General features: G+C 40.3%; 1 protein-coding gene across 3 annotated transcripts in view; it reads right to left on the reverse strand.

The window, feature by feature from the left end:
• The window catches only part of CCDC125 (coiled-coil domain containing 125), a 39,271-nt gene extending 17,509 nt beyond the window's left edge, over positions 1–21,762 (reverse strand). Inside the window, exons 1-4 of one of the 3 annotated variants that reach the window (XM_049865071.1) lie at positions 21,456–21,762; positions 9,384–9,733; positions 5,595–5,653; positions 4,735–4,821 (exon numbers count right to left, since the gene is read on the reverse strand). In XM_049865071.1, coding sequence (XP_049721028.1) covers positions 4,735–4,821; positions 5,595–5,653; positions 9,384–9,693 — 456 coding nt within the window. In that variant the 5' untranslated portion in view covers positions 9,694–9,733; positions 21,456–21,762. The other 2 variants (XM_049865073.1, XM_049865074.1) reach the window with 2 other exon arrangements.
• Positions 21,763–22,003: the final 241 nt, after the last annotated feature.

A 22,003-nucleotide genomic window follows, 5' to 3' on the forward strand; every position in this document is an offset into this window, starting at 1 on the left:
TGGCATCTCCTGTCTGGAGGGGAGATGAGAGGGTAGAGGGGGTTAGAAGCTGTGGAAATGGACAGGAAAAGGGAGAGTGGAGGGAGAGAGCAGGCTGTCTCGTTAGGGGGAGAGTAATTGGGAGTATGTAGCAAGGTGTGTATACGTTTTTATGTGAGAGACTGACTTGATTTGTAAACTTAAAGTACAATAAAAATTATTTTAAAAAAAAGGAAAGAAAGATAAGACCAAAATGGATGTCAGAAGAGAAACTGAAACTTGCTCTTGAATATCAAGTAGCTAAAGCAAATGGAAGAAATGATGAAGTAAAAGATCTGAACAGAAGATTTCAAAGGGCAGCTAGAGAAGACAAAGTAAACTATTATAATGTCATGTACAAAGACCTGGAATTAGAAAACCAGAACGGAAGAACACGCTCAGCATTTCTCGAGCTGAAAGAACTGAAGAAAAAATTCAAGCCTCAAGTTGCAGTATTGAAGGATTCTATGGAGAAAATATTAAACGATGCAGGAAGCATCAAAAGAAAATGGAAAGAACACAGTCACTGCACCAAAAGGAACTGGTCAACATTCAATCATTTCAGAAGGTAGCACGTGAACAAGAACTGATGGTGGTACTGAAGGAAGAAGTCCAAGCTGCACTGAAGGCATTGGCAAAAAACAAGGCTCCAGAATTGACAGAATACCGATTGAGATGTTTCAACAAATGGATGCAGCACTGGAGATGCTCGTCTATGCCAAGAAATTTGGAAGACAGCTACTTGACTGACCAACTGGAAGAGATCCATATTTATACCTATTCCAAAGAAAGGTGCTCCAACAGAATGTGGAAATTATCAAACAATACCATTAATATCAAACACAAGCAAAATTTTGCTGAAGGTCATACAAGAGCAGTTGCAGCAGTACATTAACAGGGAACTGCCAGAAATTCAAGCCGGATTCAGAAGAGGACATAGAAGGAGGGATATCATTGCTGATGTCAGATGGATCCTGGCTGAAAGCAGAGAATACCAGAAGGATGTTTACCTGTGTTTTATTGACTATGCAAAGGCATTTGACTGTGTGAATCATAACAAATTATGGATAACACTGTAAAGAACGGGAATTCCAGAACATTTAATTGTGCTCATGAGGAACCTGTACATAGACCACAAGGCAGTTGTTCAGACAGAACAAGAGGATACTGCATGGTTTAAAGTCAAGAAAGGTATGCATCAGGGTTGTATCCTTTCATCATACTTATTCAAGCTATATGCTGAGCAGATAATCTGAGAAGCTGGACTATATGAACAAGAACAGGGTATCAGGATTGGAGGAAGACTCATTAACAACCTGCATTATGCAGATGATAAAACCTTGCTTGCTTAAAGTGAAGAGGACTTGAAACACTCATGAAGATCAAAGACCACAGCCTCCAGTATGGATTACACCTCAACATAAAGAAAACAAAAATCCTCACAACGGGACCAATAAGCCACATCATGATAAATGGAGAAAAAATTGCAGTTGTCAAGGATTTCATTTTACTTGGATCCACACGTCAACACCCATGGAAGCAGCACTCAAGAAATCCAACGACGTATTGCTGCAAAAGACCTCTTTAAAAAGCAAAGATATCAATTTAAGGACTAAGGTGCACCTGACCCAAGCCATGGTGTTTTTAATCACCTCATATACACACAAAAGATGAACAATGAATAAGGAAGACCAAAGAAGAATTGACACCTTTGAATTATGGTGTTGGTGAACAATCTTCAATATAGCATGAACTGCTAAAAGAACGAACAAATCTGTCTTAGAAGAAGTACAGCCAGAATGCTCCTTAGAAGCAAGGATGGCGAGACTACATCTCATATACTTTGGACCTGTTATCAAGAAGTACCAGTCCCTGGCGAAGGACATCATGCTTGGTAAAGTAGAGGGTCAGTGAAAGAGAGAAGATCCTCGATGAGGTGGATTGACACAGTGGCTGCAACAATGGGCTTAAGCGTAACAATTGTGAGGATGGCACAGAGCCAGGCAGCATTTCTTTCTGTTGTACACAGGGTTGCTGTGAGTCAGAACTGACTTGATGGCACCTAACAACAACAACAATGTATATTTGTGTGTGTGTGTGTATATGTATACATATATACACGATATGTGTACGCATTATGTGTATATATAAATTGTACTGATACAATGAATGTGAGACATATAATGTATAAATAATAACAATTGATCTCACAGAATGCTTTTGTAAATTTATATCTGTAGTCAGTCTATGATCACAGTTGATGAATAAGTATAGTTCAGACCTGAATGTTGGTTGATATTTGGTTTACTTTAAGGAGTAAGATAAAAGAAGACATATGTTGGAACTTCACTCATTTGTCAATGCCATAAGAACAACCTCTTTACTGAATCAGATAATAGTAAAATGTAAAATTACTAAGACATGATGAGTTTTTAGTACTTGTCACCTTTATTTTTAATATATTTGGCTTTAAGTTTATGTAACTTATAATAATGGCTATGCTCAACAAACAGCTAGAACAATTTCTGGAAATATAAGCATTGGGTTTCATAAGCTGATACAGGCTAATTGCAGCACACCACTGATTACCTCACATAAGCTGCACCTTGTTTTGTCATCTAAAAGGAAAACAAATGCAAGGGTAAAAATCAAGAATGTAAAAAGAGGACAAAAATAGTGAAGAATGGGCCAAGAAATAAAATCCAAAACAAAATAAAAATAAAAACTATATTAATGACCAAGAAGTATATGAAAAGATGCTCAGCACCATTAGTCAATAAAAAAAAAAAAAAAAATTGTGTATGCAAATCAAAACCACAAAAGGACACCCAGTAGGAAAGGGTGAAAAAAAAAGAAAATAGCAAGTACTGGAAAAAATGTAGGGAAACTGGAACCCTCATACATCGCTGGGAGTTACAGAAAATGGTGTTGCCATTTTGGAGAACAGTACGGCAGTTTCTTAAAAACGTTAATAAAAATTGGCTATGTGACCCAGCAGAGCCCTGGTAGTGCAGTGGTTAAAAGCTTGGCGGCCAACCAAAAGGTGAGCAGTTTGAATCCACCATCCACTCCTTGGAAACCCTATGGGGCAGTTCTGCTCTGTCCTATAGGGTTGCTATGAGTTGGAATCGACTTGACAGCAACAGTATATGACCCAGCGATTCTACCTCTGGGTATGCATGTACTCACAAGTAATGAAAACATATGTCCACACAAGGACCTGTGCACAAATATTCCTAACAGTATTATTCATATAGCCAAAAAGTGGAAACAACCCAAATGTCCATCAACTGGTGAATGGATAAACAAAATATGGTACATAATAGAATATCATTTGCAATAAAAAGGAACAGAATATAGATACATGCTAAAATACGCATAAGCCTCAAAAACATTCTGATCAAAAGAAACTAGATGGATGACATCATATATATTACATGATTCTATTTATATGAAATATGAAAGGGAAATCTACAAGACAAAAGTAGATTAGTGGTTGGAGACACAGGTGTGACTGACTACTAATGGTAACAGGTTCTCTTTTTAGGGTGATAGAAATGTTCTAAAATTAAATTGTGGTGTTGGTTGCATAACTCTGTAAACTTAGTAAAAAGGAACTGAACTGTACACTTAGAATTAGTGATGTTTATGGTACGTAAATTATATCTCAAAGCTGTTAAAAAAATCTATACCTCAAAAAAAAAAAATCTATATTAAGCATTGTTGCTTTTATTTTAAAGGCTGAAACCATACTATTTTTTTTTATAATTTATCTTATTTTTGTTGTTGAGATTATACACAGCAGAACATACACCAATTCAACAGTTTCTACATGTACAATTCAGTGACGCTGATATACTCTTTGAGTTGTGCAACCATTCTCACCCCCCTTTTCTGACTTGTTCCTCCCCCGTTAACATAAACTCACTGCCCCCTGAGGTTTCTATCTAAACTTCTGAGTTCCTGTTGTCAATTCGATCCCATATAGATAGTTCTTAAAAAAGCACAATGCTTAAGGCAGACATTCTTTACCAGTAAAGCTAAACTATTGTTTGGTTTTAAGAAGACTTCAGGGAATATTTTTGGTTTAAGGTTTAACACTTATCTCAAGGCAGTAGTTTCAGGAGTTCATCCAGTCTCCATGGCTCCAGAAAGTCTGGAGTCCATGAGAATTTGAGATTCTGTTCCACATTCTTTTATAAAATACCAGCTCAAAATGTTCAATAATGGTAGCCAGGCATTGTTCAATTCTTCTTGTCTCTTGGCAAAGCAGGCAGTTGTTCATGTAAGCAATTACCCACACATTTCTTCCTCCTACTCCTGACTCCTTCTTCCTCTGTTGCTCCAGGCAAGTACAGACCAATTGTGCCTTGAATGGAAACGCTGGTGATGTAGTGATTAAGAGATATGGTTGCTCACCAAAAGGTTGGCAGTTCGAATCTACCAGGTGTTCCTTGGAAACCCTATGGGGCAGTTCTACTCCATCCTATAGGGTCACTATGAGTTGGAATTGACTGGACAGCAATGGGTTTGGTTTTATGGGTATCTTGAATGGCCACTTGCAAGCTTTTAAGACCACAGGCACTATGCAATGGATTAGGAGGTATGGCAGAAACACAAAACACGTTATTAGGTCAGTTAACTGGGATGTACCATGAAAGATACCACTTATTATTGGAATGTTTAAGTGACTAAATTTTAAAAGTAACTTCTTACCATGCTTTGAAGAATTTTCAATGCTTCCTCTTTACCTTCAAGTTGTCTTTGACATGCCTCAAGCTCAGTTTTTAAAACTTCTACTTCCTGAGGGCAGAAATAAAATTAGTCTTCCCATCTACAGATACACAATCGAAACATTATCAATTTGGCTAATGCACATTTAATCTTGGCTCAAAGCACTTCGACTTTACAAATGAAATTGGAAATTCTTCTAGGCTTTGTAAGTGTCCAGAGAGGCTGAAATTGAGAGCCTCACTATCAGGTGCCAGTTGTGCCCAAAAGCCCAAATCCTTTGCTTTTACCCATCTAGGACACACAGCTAATAGTTTGAGGAAAAAATATCTTTAGGCCTCATAAAATAAGCACATGGCCATCCACACACTATATTCATTTTCACCATAAGAGTCACAAATCTACACTAATATGGGCTTCCTCCTTCCCAGACCACAGGCACCCTTCATAGAAACTCCTACTTCCACCAGTCTGGATGGACTCCTCAAGCCACAGGGATACTTGTTCTTCTGACTTCAAGGAGGTTAAATTAAGTCAGGTTGTTTCAAGCCACATGTACAAGGAAGGCAGATAAAAAAAAGGAAGTGACAACTATTTTCTCCAAGAGTAGACTAGAGAAGTAAGGCTGGCAGGGAGAATAGTGGACACATTTACATAAGCAGACTCTCTGAGAGACAAGGAGGATAGGAAACAGACCAGTTGAAAGATATAAGCTTTAGACTGTGGCTTATTGAGAATATCTAGAAAGCCAATATTTGCCTTCCATATTTTAGTATTATTTAAACAAGATACCTATCAGCACACTTTATTCAGATGAAGATTTTCGTATTAGCCAAACTACCTACCTCTAAAGTTTCATGAAGATGTTGCCTTAATTCTACGTTTGACAATTCTGAATTGGAATCTATTTAAAAAAAAAAAAAAAGAACTTAAAATTTTTCTTAACTAGTTAAATACAAGATATTTGTTTACAAAATATCAAATACAGGTTTCCCCTAAATTGCAAAGAAAAAAGAATTGTCATAATACAAGTAATGATGACAATATTTAGCTTACAACATTTCACAAATGAAAATATATACTCTGAATAAAAGTAATGAATAAAAAAGACTCTAAATTAAAACCAAGGTTAATGATTTGTTAAATTACTACTTCCTAACACAATATAGAAAAGCATGAATCCTGGTGGGTAAAACAAATCTTCTGGGGATTTGGTTTAAGCCTGATAGATACAGTGATATGAGTAACTAAGAAATAACCTGAATTTAATTTCCTTCCAAGGAGAATGACCAGAAGTCTTGCATAACTTTAATTATTCTCTCCTTAATGTGATCAATTGAGAGTTTAAAATGAGCTTCCAAGCAGCTTCATTTGCATTGTGGTCTCACTGGCAATAGGAAAACTTTAAAGTGGTAAGTTGCAAGCAAGAGGGTAAGAAGAAGAGAAAGGAAGAATACTTTAAGGGACATTAACATTTTCTCAAAATATTATTTTTCTTTGATACTCTGAACTTTCATCAACATGACAGTACCAAGGCAAAACCTAAACTATGTTTTTACTCTGACGATACAGGATTTCATCAAGGATGGACAGATGTGACACTGAGTTGGCAATAACAAATTCTGTTCTATTAATACCTATGGTAAGGAGAATAATGGCTCCTCACAAATACCCACATCTTAATCCCTGGAACCTGTGAATGTTACCTTGTGTGGCCAAGGGACTCTGCATATGTGGTTAAAATAAGGATCTTGGAATGGGGCGGTTATCCTGGATTATCTGGGCGGGCCCAATCTAACCACAATGGTCCTTACAAGAGGGAGGCAGGAGAATCAGAGGAGATGTGATGACGGAACCAGAGGTCAGAGAGAGATTTGAGACACTATGCAATCAGCCAAGGAATGCAGGCAGCCTCTAGAAGCTAGAAAAGGCAAGGAAACAGGCTCTCTCCCAGGCTCCAGAAGGAAGCCACCCTTGCCAACACCTTGACTTTAGCCCAGTGAAACTCAGCACTTCTGACCTTCAGAACTGTAAGATAATAAATTTGTGTTGTTTTAAGTCATTAAGTTTGTGGTAATTTGTTACAGCAGCAATAGGAAACTAATACAATACTCTTGCCTAGGGTCACACCAGCTTTGATAAAAAGACAAAAGTCCATAACCCAACAAAACAGGCTCATACTATTATCAAGACCTGTTTATATTCCAGCTGTTTTAGCATACTTTTTTGAAGGCGTCTTAGCAACATGTTCAGTTTTCAACATCTTGCTTGCAACAGTACCATTCTGTTATGGAAAAGATAAGGAATTGAAAGAATTATATAATACCATCCTAATTTCAAGAAGGGTTTTCAACAATGTGGATAGGTCACAGGCTGCAATGTGTTTTTCTGGATCTGAAATCACGTTTCTTAAATTATTTGTGTTTTGTTCTAATTTATGTTTGTTGACTTTTGGTGGGGAAGTCTCAGGAGAAGTTTTACAACAGGGATTACAAAAGATTCAGCAGACAAGAGCTGGCGCCACAGTGCAGGCAGGCACTCATCCGATTCCCCACTACTTTGAAGTTACAACATTCTATCACAGTATGATTCTGAATTTTATTCCTTCCTTAGTGTGAGGCATGCATCAGAGAAATGCAAATCAAAACTACAGTGAGATTCCATCTCACTCCAACAAGGCTGGCATTAATTTAAAAAACACAATAAATGTGGAGAGGTTGTGGAAAGACTGGAACACTTACACACTGCTGGTGGGAATGTAAAATGATACAACCACTTTGGAAATCCATTTGGCGCTTCCTTAAAAAGCTAGAAATAGAACTACCATACGATCCAGCAATCTCACTCCTTGGAATATATCCTAGAAAAATAAGAGCCTTTACACAAACAGATATATGCACACCCATGTTCACTGCAGCACTGTTTATAATAGCAAAAAGATGGAAGCAACCAAGGTGCCCATCAACAGATGAATGGATAAATAAATTATGGTATATTCACACAATGGAATACTACGCATCGATAAAGAACAATGACGAATCTGTGAAACGTTTCAATACATGGAGGAATCTGGAAGGCATTACGCTGAGTGAAATTAGTCAAGTTGCAGAAAGACAAATATTGTATGAGACCACTATTATAAGAACTCGAGAAATAGATTAAATAGAGAAGAAAATATTCTTTGATGGTTACAAGAGTGGAGAGGGAGGGAGGGAGAGGGGTATTTACTAATTAGATAGTAGACAAGAACTATTTTAGGTGAAGGGAAAGACAACACACAGTACAGGAGAGGTCAACACAACCTGACTAAACCAAAAGCAAAGAAGTTTCCTGAATAAGCTGAACTTTCGAAGGCCAGCGTAGCAGGGGCAGGGTTTTGGGGACCATGGTTTCAGGGGACATCTAGGTCAATTAGCATAACAAAATCTATCAAGAAAACATTCTGCATCCCACTTTGGAGAGTGGCATCTGGGGTCTTAAACGCTAGCACGTGGCCATCTAAGATGCATCAATTGGTCTCAACCTACCTGGAGCAAAGGAGAATGAAGAACACCAAAGATACAAGGTAATTATGAGCCCAAGAGACAGAAAGGGCCACATACATCAGAGACGACATCATCCTGAGGCCAGAAGAATTAGATGGTGCCCAGCTACAACTGGGATGACTTCCTTGACAGGGAACACAACAGAGAACCCCTGAGGGAGCAGACCTCAAGTTCTGTAAAAAGAGCAGACTTAATGGTCTGACTGAGACTAGAAGGACCCCGGAAGTCATAGTCCCCAGACCTTCTGTTAGCCCAAGACAGGAACCATTCCCAAAGCCAACTCTTCAGACAGGGATTGGACTGGACTATGAAATAGAAAATGATACTACTGAGGAGTGAGCTTCTTAGATCAAGTAGACACATGAGACTATGTGGGCAGCTTCTGTCTGGATGGGAAATGAGAGGGTAGAGGGGGTCAGAAGCTGGCCAAATGGACATGAAAATGGAAAGTGGAAAGAAGGAGTGTGCTGTCTCAGGGGGAGAGCAACCAGGAGTATAAAGGAAGGTGTATATAAATTTTTGTATAAGAGCCTGACTTGATTTGTAAACTTCTACTTAAAGCACAAAAAAAAAAAAAAAAATGAGGCATGAATTTCTTTTTGGTATGGTAAATTAAGTTGTGGTTTTGTTTTGAAAATTTTTTAGGATTTTATGACATCTCTAAAATAACTGGAAGCATTGTGTAGGTTATTTGTAGGTTTATTTTCTGTCTCCTCTACTAGAATGTAAACTCCATGACATTAGGGCCTTTGGCTGTTTCGTTCACTGATATTATTCCTACTGCCTAAAAAATATTTGTTGAATATGAAAAAAAAAAAAAAAAGGAATAAGTGAGACATACCCCTACATCACACACACACACACCAAAAGCAAGGTAGGGAATCACTTAACTGATATCACTAACATATATTAATATTCTTCACGTACTTGGAAATATAAACATCAATTGCCTTTATACTATCACCAAGCCCAAGAGGCAGGTGAAAAATGATGAATTTCTAAAACCTACCACGGTTACCCACTTTCATGAGTTGGAAGGTTACGGCATTGATAAAATCCACAGGGAAGAAGGAAATTAGCTATTCTTACCAGTGCTACACTGTCGTCTGTAACTGGAAATTCTGGGCCCTTGAGGATATGCATCTTGCAAGCTCTTTTGCTTGGAATACTGAAAAATGGCACCACTACTTTCTTCCCCCTTTCTTGGAGATGGAGGAGGGCTCAAGTTCTTTCCATCTGATCTTTTTCTAGATGTAAATAAATTCGAAACTTCTACTGCACAAATACCACCAGGTCGTCGTCCGAGGCCATATCCTAAGTCTCCTTCTGTCATGTCATCATCTTCTGTTTCCCAGGTCTGCACCTCTGATTCACTCGATGACCTGACCACCTTGCTCATTAGCCAAATGCCAGCTTTAGCATAAGGAAAAACCAGTTACCTGTAATTAAGAAAAAGCAGTAGTTAAAAACCATCAGATAGTAAGGTTGGGTTTTCCAGGGAAGAAAAATTCCTCTCAGAATTACGCAGACATGAGTCTCCCAGCGCTGCACTCACACACAGACACTCCCTGTAATCCCATTCAAAGTGTTCAACATCCCAGGTCTTTTTAGGTAAGATCTTATTTCAAAGGTTGCAGTGAGGTGTAGGGAAACAGGAAAGGCTTTCACCAAATCCAATAATCTGGGTAGGATAAAGCGACCAGCCTTTGCCAAGGAAACGAACATTCTTTTGATATATAAGCTTATAAAGAAAATGGGTGTTTTAGTTTTTTTTTTTTTTTAAGAGTGTACATAAACCCAGAAAATTCTCTGAAAAACGAGACGTCAAATGACTAAGACCACCCATCCTGTTAGAGGAAGTCCCAGCTCTCTGCCCTCTGTCCCTTCACCTTTATCTACTTCAGGTGTTAGGGCCCTTACAATCTCTCCTACAGCTCTGCTGTGTCATTTTCTATTTCTCCACAAATACAGTGTGCACAGGTTTTGTATCTGGGACAGTAAATAAGTGAGAGGGAGAAAGTGCCCCTCTCTCCCTCCCACTCTTTCTTTCTCAAATCATGCCATCCTGTGTTCAAAACCCCCAGTTTCCCTAACTCCGTCAGAATAAAAGACAAAGTCCATTCAGTGGCCAGAGGCCTTACAGCTCATCTCTGACCTCACGTCCTCGTCGGCTGGGCTCTGGCCACCCAGGCATCTCAGAGCTCTGCACTTGCTCTTGCCTCTGCCTGGAACGGTCGTCCCCTAGAGATCTGCACGGCTGGCTCCTCACCTCCTTTGGGTCTTAAGTGTTGCCTTCTTAGTGGGGCCTCTCCTCACGTCCCATCTGAAACTGCAGACTCCTCCCTATTCCAGTTCTCTGCTTTATTGTTCTCCTCAGCACTTGTGACCTTCTAACATACAACATATTTTACTTGTTGTTTGAATTGCTCCACTAAAATCAGGGTGAAGCTAGTATAAAAATGGGAGTCAAGTGAACCAGAAGGTGGCTCGGGCCTACGAATGATACATCGCAATAGGTAAGGTGACCCGAAAATTTTCCTCCACCAGCGCCTAAACCTGCTCTAAGATGGCCCTAAGTAGAATGTAAGCTCCTTAAGGGTAAATTTTGTCTATTTAGTTCGCCACTGTATTCCCAACGCCTAAAACAGTGTCTGAGACATAATAAAAAACCAAGCCCGTTGCCCTCAGGTTGATTCCAACTCATGGCGATCCCATGTGTTACAGATTAGAACTGCTCCATAAGGTTTTCTTGGCTGTAATCTTTACAGAAGCAGACTGTCAGGTCTTTTTTCCAGGGTGCTGCTGGGTGGAGCCAAACTGCCAACGTTTAGCTTAGTAGTCAAGTACAAACCGTTTGTACCACCCAGGGACCCTGAGACATAACCAGTTCTCAATACTTGTTGAATTAATGTATAAAGGAATAAATAAACTTCCCTCTAAGACAGAAAAACAAAATAGTCACCTCAGCAAGACTCCACACTGGATACTACAGGGCCGTTGCCTGCCCTTCTCTCCAGAAGAAAACGTATCCTGATAAAATGCCCTACAGAGAAACCACCCTCACTGAGCACGTCCCACTGTAGTCACCTGCCTGGTGACATGGAGGCAGCCGGAAGCACAAGGGTAAACGCTCGGCTTTCCTCCCCCCAGTCGAGAACAGCACGTCCCACTGCAGTCACCTGCCTGGTGACACTGAGGCAGCCGGAAGCACAAGGGTAAACGCTCGGCTTTCCTCCCCCCAGTCTAGAACCGCGAAGAGGGGCTTTCACCACCAGACATTTCAAAACAGCACCTGTGCCGGAGCTGTTTGGAAACATGTCATCTTTTTCTCAAGACTAATTTTTAAAAAGTGAAAATAAACACCCCTTATATCTTTTCCTAAATATCCTGCTGTTTAAGTAGTTGCTTACCAGGACTTACAAATAAATTAAATCTGTCTTGAATATTTTACTGAAATATCCCTCTTATTCTTTCACTTTAACACCACACGTAGCTGGTGTCAATAAATCTGATTGTGTATGAAGGAGTTTCTGTTGTTTCACAGTCAATGTTTAAGAACAAGGGTCCTTAAAAGATTTAAATAGTTCATAAAAGAAGACTTTCTGGAGCCATGGACACTGGATGAGCCCCTGAAACTATTAACCTGAGATAATCTTTAAACCTTAAACCAAAAACATCCCCTGAAGTCTTCTTAAAACCAAACAATAGTTTAGCTTAATTAGTAAAGAATGCCTGCATTGTGCTCTTTATTCAAATGGGATCAAATTGACAATACCAAATTGAGAGATTAGATAGGAATTTAGGGGGCAGTGAGTTTACATTAGGAAACCCTGGTGGTATAGTAGTTAAGTGCTACGACTGTTAGCCAAAAGGTTGGCGGTTCAAATCCACCAGGCACTCCGTGGAAACTCTATGGGGCAGTTCTACTCTGTCCTATACAGTTACTGTGAGTTGGAATAGATTCGATGGCAATGGAGTTTATGTTAATGGGGGAGGGACAACTGAGAAAAGGAGAGTGAGAATGGTTCCACAACTCAAAGAATGTAACCAATTGTCACTGAATTGTACATGTAGATACTGTAGAACTGGTGTATATTTTCCTGTGTATATTCTCAACAACAAAATAAATTAAAAAAATTTTTTTAAAGATACATGAATGGAAAGATGCTCAACATCATTAGTCATCAGGGAAATGCAAATTTAAATCACAGTGAGATTCCACAACAAACCAGTGACAATTCCAAGTGTTCTGAGGATGTGGAGTGACTGAAACTCTCACACTTTCAGGGAGGAGTATAAAATGGTACAACCAGTTTGAAAATAGTTTGGCAGTTTCTTATAAATATGTGACCCAGCGCATTCTTTGGTATTTACTCGAGAAATGAAAACATACATCCGTACAAAGACATGTGCATGAATATCCATAGCACGGTTTGTATTAGCTAAAAACTGGACACAACCCAAATGTCCGTTAAATTGTGGTACATTCACAAAATAGAATATATTCGGCAATAAAGAGCAATGAATTTCTGATAGATGTAATGTGGATGGATTTCACAAATATTATGCTAACGAAAAAATATGTACTGTATGAAATCCTGGAGTAGGCAAAACTAATCTACAGCGACAGAAAACAGATGAGTGGTTGTCTGCAGAGGGAGGGTTGACTTCAAAGGGCATGAGAGAACTTTCTGGGGTGATGAAAAAGTTCTGTACCTTGATGTCTTACCACAGTGGATGGCTTTAACAAAGAGAAATTTTTTCTCTCACAGTCTAGGAGGCTAGAAGTCCAAATTCAGGATGCCAGCTCCAGGGGAAGGCTTTGTCTCTCTTGTCAGCTTTGGAGGAAGGTCCTTGTCATCAATTTTTCCCTGGTCTAGGAGCTTCTCAGCACAGGGATCCCTGGTCCAAAGGATGCACTCTGCTCCTAAGACTACTTTCTTAGTGGTGTGAGATCCCCTTGTCTCTCTGCTCCCTTCCCTCTTTTATATCTGAAAAGAGATTGACTCAAGATACAACCTAATCTTGGAGATTAAGGCCTGCCTCATTAACATAACTACCTCTAATTCTGCCTCATTAACATCATGTTGTTGTTATTAGGTGCCATAGAGTCAATTCTGACTTATAGCGACCCTACATACAACAGAACGAAACACTGCCCAGTCGTGCACCATCCTCACAATCCTTGCTATTTTTGAGCCCATTGTCGCAGCTGTGTCAATCCATCTCACTGAGGGTCTTCCTCTTTTTTGCTAACCCTCTACTTTACTAAGCATGATATCCTTCTCCAGGGACTGGTTCCTCCTAATAACATGTCCAAAGTATGTGAGATGAAGTCTCATCCTCCTTACTTCTAATAAGCATTCTGGTTGCACTTCTTCCAAGACAGATTTGTTTGTTCTTTTGGCAGTCCATGGTGTATTCAGTATTGTTCACCGACACCATAATTCAAAGGCATCAATTCTTCTTTGGTCTTCCTTATTCATTGTCCAGCTTTCACATGCATATGAGGCGACTGAAAACACCATGTCTTGGTTCAGGCACACTTTAGTCCTTAAAGTGACATCTTTGCTTTTAACACTTCAAAGAGATCTTTTGCAGCAGATTTACCCAACGCAATGTGTCATTTGATTTCTTGACTGCTGCTTCCATGGGCATTGATTGTGGATCCAAGTAAAATGAAATCCTTGACAACCTCAATATTTTCTCCATTTGTCACGATTTTGCTTATAGGTCCACTTGTAAAGATTTTTGTTTTATGTTGAGGTGTAATCCATATTGAAGGCTGTGATCTTTGATCTTGATCAATAAGTGCTACAAGTCCTCTCCACTTTCAGCAAGCAAGGTTGTGTCATCTGCATATAGCAGGTTCTTGATGAGTCTTCCTCCAATCCTGATGCCCCATTCTTCTTCATGTAGTCCAGCTTCTCGGGTTATTTGCTCAGCATACAGACTGAATAAGTATGGTGAAAGGATACAACCCTGATGCACACCTTTCCTGACTCTACACCCAGCAGTATACATTTGTTCTATTCGAACTACTACCTCTTGGTCTAAGTAGAAGTTCCTTATGAGCACAATTAAGTGTTCTGGAATTCCCATTCTTTGCAACGTTATCCATATTTTGTTATGATTCACATAGTCGAATGCTTTTGCAGAGTCAATAAAACACAGGTAAACATCTCTTTGGTATCCTCTGCTTTCAGCCAGGATCCATCTGACATCAGCAATGATATCCCTCCTTCCATGTCCTCTTCTGAATCTGGCTTGAATTTCTGGCAGTTCCCTGTCAATGTACTGCCATAACTGCTTTTGAAAGATCTTTGGCAAAATTTTACTTGTGTGTGATATTAATGATATTGTTCGATAATTTCTGCATTCTGTTGGATCACCTTTCTTTGGAATAGGTACAAATATGGATCTCTTTCAGACGGTCGCCCAGGTAGCTGTCTTCCAAATTTGGCATACACGAGTGAGCACTTCCAGCACTGCATCTGTTTGTTGAAACATCGCAATTGGTATTCCATCAATCCCTGGAGGCTTGTTTTTCCCCAATGCCTTCCGTGCAGCTTGGACCTCTTCCTTCAGCACCACTGGTTCTTGTTCATATGCTACTTCCTGAAATGGTTGAATGTCGACCAATTCTTTTTGGTACAGTGACTTCCTTCCATACATATTTTTTGATGTTTCCTGCATCTTTTAATGTTTTGTCCCATAGAATCCTTCAATATTGCAACTTGAGGCTTGAGTTTTTTCTTCAGTTCTTCCAGCTTGAGAAATGCCGAGTGTGTTCTTCCCTACTGGTTTTCTATCTCCAGGTCTTTGCACATTTCATTATATAATTTACTTTGTCTTCTAGAGCTGCCCTTTGAAATTTTTTGTTCAGCTCTTTTACATCATCATTTTTCTTTCACTTTAGTTATCTGACGTTCAAGAGCCAATTTCACAGAGTCTTCTGACATCCATTTTGGTCTTTTTTTTCTTTCCCGTCTTTTTAATGACCTCTTGCTTTCTTCACGTATGATGTCCTTGATGTCATTCTACAACTCATTTGGTTTCTGGTCATTAGTGTTTAATGCATCAAATCTATTTTTGAGATGGTCTCTCAACTCAAGTGGGATATACTCAAGGTCATACTTTGGCTCTAGTGGATTTGTTCTAATTTTCTTCAACTTTAACTTGCATAAGAGCAATAGATGGTCTGTTCCAAAGTCAGCCCCTGGCTTTGTTCTGACTGATGATATTGAGCTTTTCCATCATCTCTTTCCACAGACGTAGTCAATGTGGTTCTTGTGTATACCAGTCTGGCAAGGTCCACATGTACAGTCATTGTTTATGTTGTTGAAAAAAGGTATTTGCAGTGAAGAAGTCGTTGGTCTTGCATAAATTCTATCATGAGATCTCCAGCATAGTTTATATCACCAAGGCCATATTTTCCAACTACCAATTCTTCTTATTTGTTTCCAACTTTCGCATTCCAATCACCAGTAATTATCAATGCATCCTGATTGCATGTTCAATCAATTTCAGACTTCAGAAGTTGGTAAAAATCTTCAATTTCTTCATCTTTGGCCTTAGTGATTGGTGTGTAAATTTCAGTAATAGTCTGCCTTGTAGGTGTAAGGATATTATCCTATTACTGACAGTACTGTACTTCAGGATAGATCTTAAAATGTTCTTTTTGATGATGAATGCAACATCATTCCTCTTCAATTTTTCAGGCCCAGCATAGAAGACCATATGATTGTCCAAGTCAAAATGGCCAATACCAGTCCATTTCAGCTCATAATGCCTAGGATTTTGATGTCTATGTGTTCCATTTAAATTTTGACGATTTCCAATTTTTTTAGATTCATACATCGTGCATTCCACATTCTGATTATTAATGGATGTTTGCAGCTGTTTCTTCTCATTTTGAGTCATGCCCCATCAGCAAATGAAGGTCCAGAAAGCTTGCTTCCATCCACATCATTAAGGTTGACTCTACTTTGAGGAGGCAGCACTTCCCTAGTTGTCTTTGGAGTGCCTTCTAACATGAGGGGCTTATCTTCTGGCACTATGTCAGACAATGTTCCGCTGCTATTCATAAGGTTTTCACTAGCCAATTTCTTCAGAAGTAGACTGCCAAATCCTTCTTCTTAGTCTTAGTCTGGAAGCTCAATTGAAACCTGTCCGCCAAGGGTGACCCTGCTGGTACTTGAAATACCAGTGGCAAAGCTTCCAGTATCACAGCAGCACGAAAGCCACAACACTATGACAAACTGACATGTGGGTGGCATTGACATCACAGAGATAGGATTTACAACACACAAGAAAATCACATCAGATGACAAAATGGTAGACCATCACACAATACTGGGAATCATGGCCTACCCAAGTTGATACACATTTTTGAGGGACACAATTCAATCCATAACACTTGACTAGGGTGGTGGTTTGCTAAAACTCATCAAACCGTACACTTAAAATGGGTACATTTTATAATATATAAATTATACCTCAATAATTTTATTTAAAAATTAAAAAAACAAAAACAAAAAATAAGAGCCATTTAGCTGCATTAAGGGAGAAGATGAGATGTGTATTTATCAGTTATGCCCACCTAGATAAGAAAATGATTACAATGGACTCCTTAAATCATCAACAATTTTTTTTTAAATAATGATATAATAATAGCTAGCACTTGTTGCTTGCTTTCCGTGTGCTAGGCACTGTTCTAAGTTTATTCTACTTAATCTTCACAAACACTCTATGAGACAATACTATTGTTAAGTATAATTAAAATGAAGCACAGAGAGGTTGAGCAACACAGCTATCAGGGGTGGAGCCAGAATTTGAACCCAGACTCCTGATGTCAGATAGCTACTCTTTATATTATTTGGAGAATTACAATGAGATTAATAGTACACCAAGTTTCTATTATTTATGACATCAAATAGAGGAGAATGTAAAAGTATAAAACAGCTAGTTTGAGTAACACTCAACACAACCTGTTGAATACATTTTCCCCAAAACTTTCTACGAAGTCATCTTGGTTCTTTTTATAAGGTTATGTCCTTAAAAAGTAATTGTATTGACTTTTATTTGTAAAGTAGGTAGGAAACTATTAACTGAATCAAAGAATAATCACTTGGGAGGCCTTTTCACTGCTAGAACAGACTTCTGCTGCCTGAGTGCAACCTCATGCCTGTGTTAAGGAGGATGTGGTTGGAATTAGGCAGCTAGCAGTGAAGAAAATGGAATTTGTCAACACTAATTGGGAAAAAAGGCAGGAAGAGGAAAGAGTAAGCAATCACAGAATTAGCTAAGAACTTTTTTTTTTTTAATGCTCTACGAATACCCATGTGCCACGGGTTCCTCTTCCTCCTGTTCAGAGTTGAGCATAATGAGCTTTCTTTTGCCTCATGCTGCTTTTTCAAATGGTACTTTGGGGACTGTATACAGTCTACTCTCCCACCTTTCATATGTCTAATATTAACATTAAACAAATTAGGAGCTCTGGTAGCTTAACAGGTAAGCACTTGACTGCTAACCAAAAGGTTGGTGGTTGGAACTCACCCAGCTGCTCCTCAGAAGACAGATGCGGCAGTTGGCTACCATAAAGATTACAGCCTAGAAAACCCTATGGGGCAGTTCTACTCTGTCACATGGGGTCGCTACAAAACGACTGAATGGCCCCCAACAACCATAGTACAAATTGAACTTTACCTTTGTAAAATATTTTTTTTCCTAAGAAAGTGAAAATATTTAAAATACTAACCTTCCATTCATCCAGTTTAAATGTATTTAATGTAATTGATCAGGGAGGCAGCAAGATGTGTAACAGAAGACCTTCACTCAAGAGGCCTGGATTCAAATCTCAGCTCCACCACCTCCTGGTCTGTAGTCCTGGGGAAGTCATTTAACTTCTCCAAGCCTGTTTTCTTATCTCTAAAATGGGCTTAAACATAACTACTTCATAGGGTCATTTTGGGGAACATTAGTACAATATATTTGAAAGCACCTATGAGCAGCCAGGAAACCCTGGTGGTGTAGTGGTTAAGAGTTTGGCTGCTAACCAAAAGGTGGGCAGTTCAAATCCACCAGGCGTTCCTTGGAAACCCTACAGGGCAGTTCTACTCTGTCCTATAGGATCACTATGAGTTGGAATCGACTTGACGGCAATGAGTTTTTTTTTTTGGATGAGTGGCCAAGGAGCCCTGGTGGCACAGTGGTTAAGAGCTAGGCTGCTAACCAAAAGGTCAGCAGTTTGAATCCATCAGCTGCTCCTTGGAAACCCTATGGGGCAGTTCTACTCTGTTCTATAGGGTTGTTATGAATCGGAATTGACTCAATGGCAATGGATTTGGTATTGGTTTTATAGTAGCCAAAGGAGCCCTGGTGGTGCAATGGTTAAGCGCTCAGCTGCTAATCAAAAGGTCATTGATTTGAAGGCACTAGCTGTTCCTTAAAGACCTGTCTATTTGCTCCCATAAAGATTACAGCCTAGGAAACCCTATGCAGGAGTCCTACTCTGTCACACAGGGTGACTGACTCTGAGTCGGAATCGGCTCAATGGCACAGAACAACAACATAGTAGCCAAATCAATGCTCATTTGAATGTCAGTTTCTTCATTTGTCAAATGAGATGCTTGGATAAGATTTTTTTTGTTTTTAGAGCTCTAAAATTCTGTTTCTACATCAGCATTTTCCAAAGTGTGCCCCATGGAACACAAGTTCTACGGGCTATAGGCGTTGCTATGAATAAAAGGGTTCTTTTGGCTTTTTTTAAGGGATGTTCTCCTTTCTAATCAAAGAATACCTGATTTAACCAAAATTACATAATTAGTTAATGGCAGAGCCAGAACCAGAAACCACATCTCTGACTTCTTGCCCAGTGCCCTGGCCACTTGGGAAAGGCCATAAAACCCAAAAACCAAACCCAGTGCCATCGAGTTGATTCCGACGCATAGCGACCCTATAGGACAGAGTAGAACTGCTCCATAGAGTTTCCAAGGAGCGCCTGGTGGATTCGAACTGCCGACCCTTTGGTTAGCAGCCGTAGCACTTAACCACTATGCCACCAGCGTTTCCAGAAAGACCACAGGATGAATAAATTGCAGACTGTGTGCAAACAGGCTTCCTACTTTTCTACTAAAACAACTTTCTTAAAAAGTGACCAATAAACTAGAATGGAAATAATGAGAATGTTGGCACAATCTGAAGAACATAACCAATGCCACTAAATAATATGTGTAGAAATTGTTGAATAGGAACAGGTTTTGCTGTTTACTTTCAACAAAAAGTTAAAAAAAAAAAAAAAAAGCGACCAGTATTTCCTAACTGCTATGTCCAAGATCTAGTCTCTTTCCTCTCCCTCCTCACCCTCTGCAACTGCCTGTGACACTACTGACTTGCCTCTCCTAGGTCCTCTGATCCATCTTGGCTCCTCAAACCCACGATAATCAGATTCTCCTCCTTCCTTCCTGCCTCATACCTGCCTGCTCTGCCTTCTTTCCTCTTCCTGTCCCTTCTGTCTGCTTGGCTTTCACTCTTAAAACTCCTATATTCACATCTCCAGCTGGACATCCTGACAGCAATTGAAACACAGTATGTTCACAAACAAATTCTTTAGCACCCTGCCACTCAACTCACTTTTCCTCCTGAGTCCTCTATTTCTGCGTATGTATCAGCTATGTTTGGAAACAGCCAGACCCAAAACTTTGGAGTTGTTTTTTACGTTCTTCTCTTTGGTCTTCATATCCTTTCAGTTGCCAGGTCCTCTTGTTACTGTTAGTTGTCAAGTCAGCTTCAATTCATGATGACCTTCCACAAAAATCTCCTGAAACCATGTCCTTCTCTGCACACTAACCTCGCTGCCCTTGGCTCTTTACCTCTTCGGAGGTAACCAATTAGTTCCTTATCTGGTCTATTCCCAGCTGTCCTACATGCTACTGCCAAGACAATAATCTCCAAGCACAGATCCAATGATACTCCTCTATTCCCTGAAACATTCCATGGCTCCCATGGCATATATAATTAAAATGAATGTCACCTCATTTTCTAAAAGGCACGTTTTCACTTCCAGTTTCGTGTCAGGACTCTCCAAGTGTGCTCTGTGCTTCCATGAGAGGGTTAGCACCTGCTCCCAGGTCCTCTCAGCTTGGTCACCTCTTTAGGCCTGTTGGTGCCATTCTTGACCCCAGGAATGCTTTCTCCTCCCAAGCCCCCTCATTTCATGACAGCCACTTCCTCCAGAAGCCTTCCTGATTACCCTGTGCCAGATGTGACTTCTGTCCCTGAGCCCTCCTAGTTCATTTTAAGTTTTACTTCCTACCCAACTTACATTTTTATTACGCATCCACTAAGGAGTATGTGTCTCATTTGTGTGTCCATAACAGGTGTTCCCTATTTGATGGACAGAATTGAAAAAGAAAGCAGATTCCTGCCCAGAAAACTCAGGCTAGAAGCATCCACACCCACTAGTCTGACCCTTCCTTTGGCAACTCCACCTCAGCAAGCAAATTCGCCAAACACCCAATTCCTGTCAGGCTTCACAAAGAGGAACTAACTCAAGATCTCAGGGATGCACAATGACCTGCTGTACTGGAATTTTTTGGTTTTTAACTTTTTGTTTTAGAATAACTTTAGATTTACAGACAGGTTGCAAAGATAGTACAATGAGCTCTGGTATACAGAATGTATAATGTTAAAATTAGGGTACATGTATCACAACTGAGAGATGAACATGCTATTATTTAAACCACAGGCTTTATGAGGATTTCCCAGTTTCTCCACTGATGCCCTTTCTCTGTTGTAGGATCCAATCCAAAATAGTACGTATGCTATTTGAAGGCTCAAAATAGAAAAAAATAAATGAGGAGAGAAAGACAGAAACAGAGTCTTTCAATTCTATTTCTTTTTCTCAGTGCCAGAGGAGGCTATTAACTAGAATTAGGGGAAAATAAACCAATGTACCGCCTTGCTCACTACCTTGAGTTCCCACGAATCTCCGCGCCTCCCCCCGCCCCCACCCCGGGGCCACCTCACTTACGGTTCCCACTTACAGGTTTGGTCCCGGGCACCCTCCCCAGCATCCAGTGCGAAGAGGTTTGGAACCACAGGTCCCAGCCCCCTCCCGCCGCCCTCTTGCCTTCCGGGCGCCCCCTTTAGCGCGCTCACCGAGCGCGGAGCCTCCACGTCGCGCGCGCGCCACCGCTGCCACTGCGTCCCCCAGGCCACGTGACCGTGTGGCGGAGCCGCGACCGGAAAGGCGGGAGAGGCTGCCCTGGGCCACAGCGGCCGCCGCTTCATTCCCGGGGCTTCTGCTCTGCTGCTCAAGGGCCCCCAGCTCAGGCAGCAGAGCGGGGATGTTAGCGGCCGTCCAGCTCCAAAGCACATATTTTACAAGGGGTAACCGAAATACAGATTAGAGCACGAGCTTGGGCAAAACAGAACAAGACTCTGTATGCTGCGGAAGTAAACGTTAAATGGTTCTCCAGGAGTCCTGTAAAAAGGAGGTGGATCTGTGCCGGAGTGCAGAGGTAGAGGCACACCTTGAAAAGCAGGATTTCAGTACTAAAAAGTAAGGAGCGTATTTTAGGCCAAAGGCACCGCTGGAGCAAAGGCGTGGTCGTGAAAGGAGATTAGGGGGAATGGCCCGATGCTCCTGGGAAGCCGCCACTGGGGAATGATTCATTAGGCCACATTTCCTAAGTCAGGCCCTATCA

The sequence above is a fragment of the Elephas maximus genome, chromosome 2 (assembly GCF_024166365.1).
Source record: "Elephas maximus indicus isolate mEleMax1 chromosome 2, mEleMax1 primary haplotype, whole genome shotgun sequence".
NCBI lineage: Eukaryota > Metazoa > Chordata > Mammalia > Proboscidea > Elephantidae > Elephas > Elephas maximus.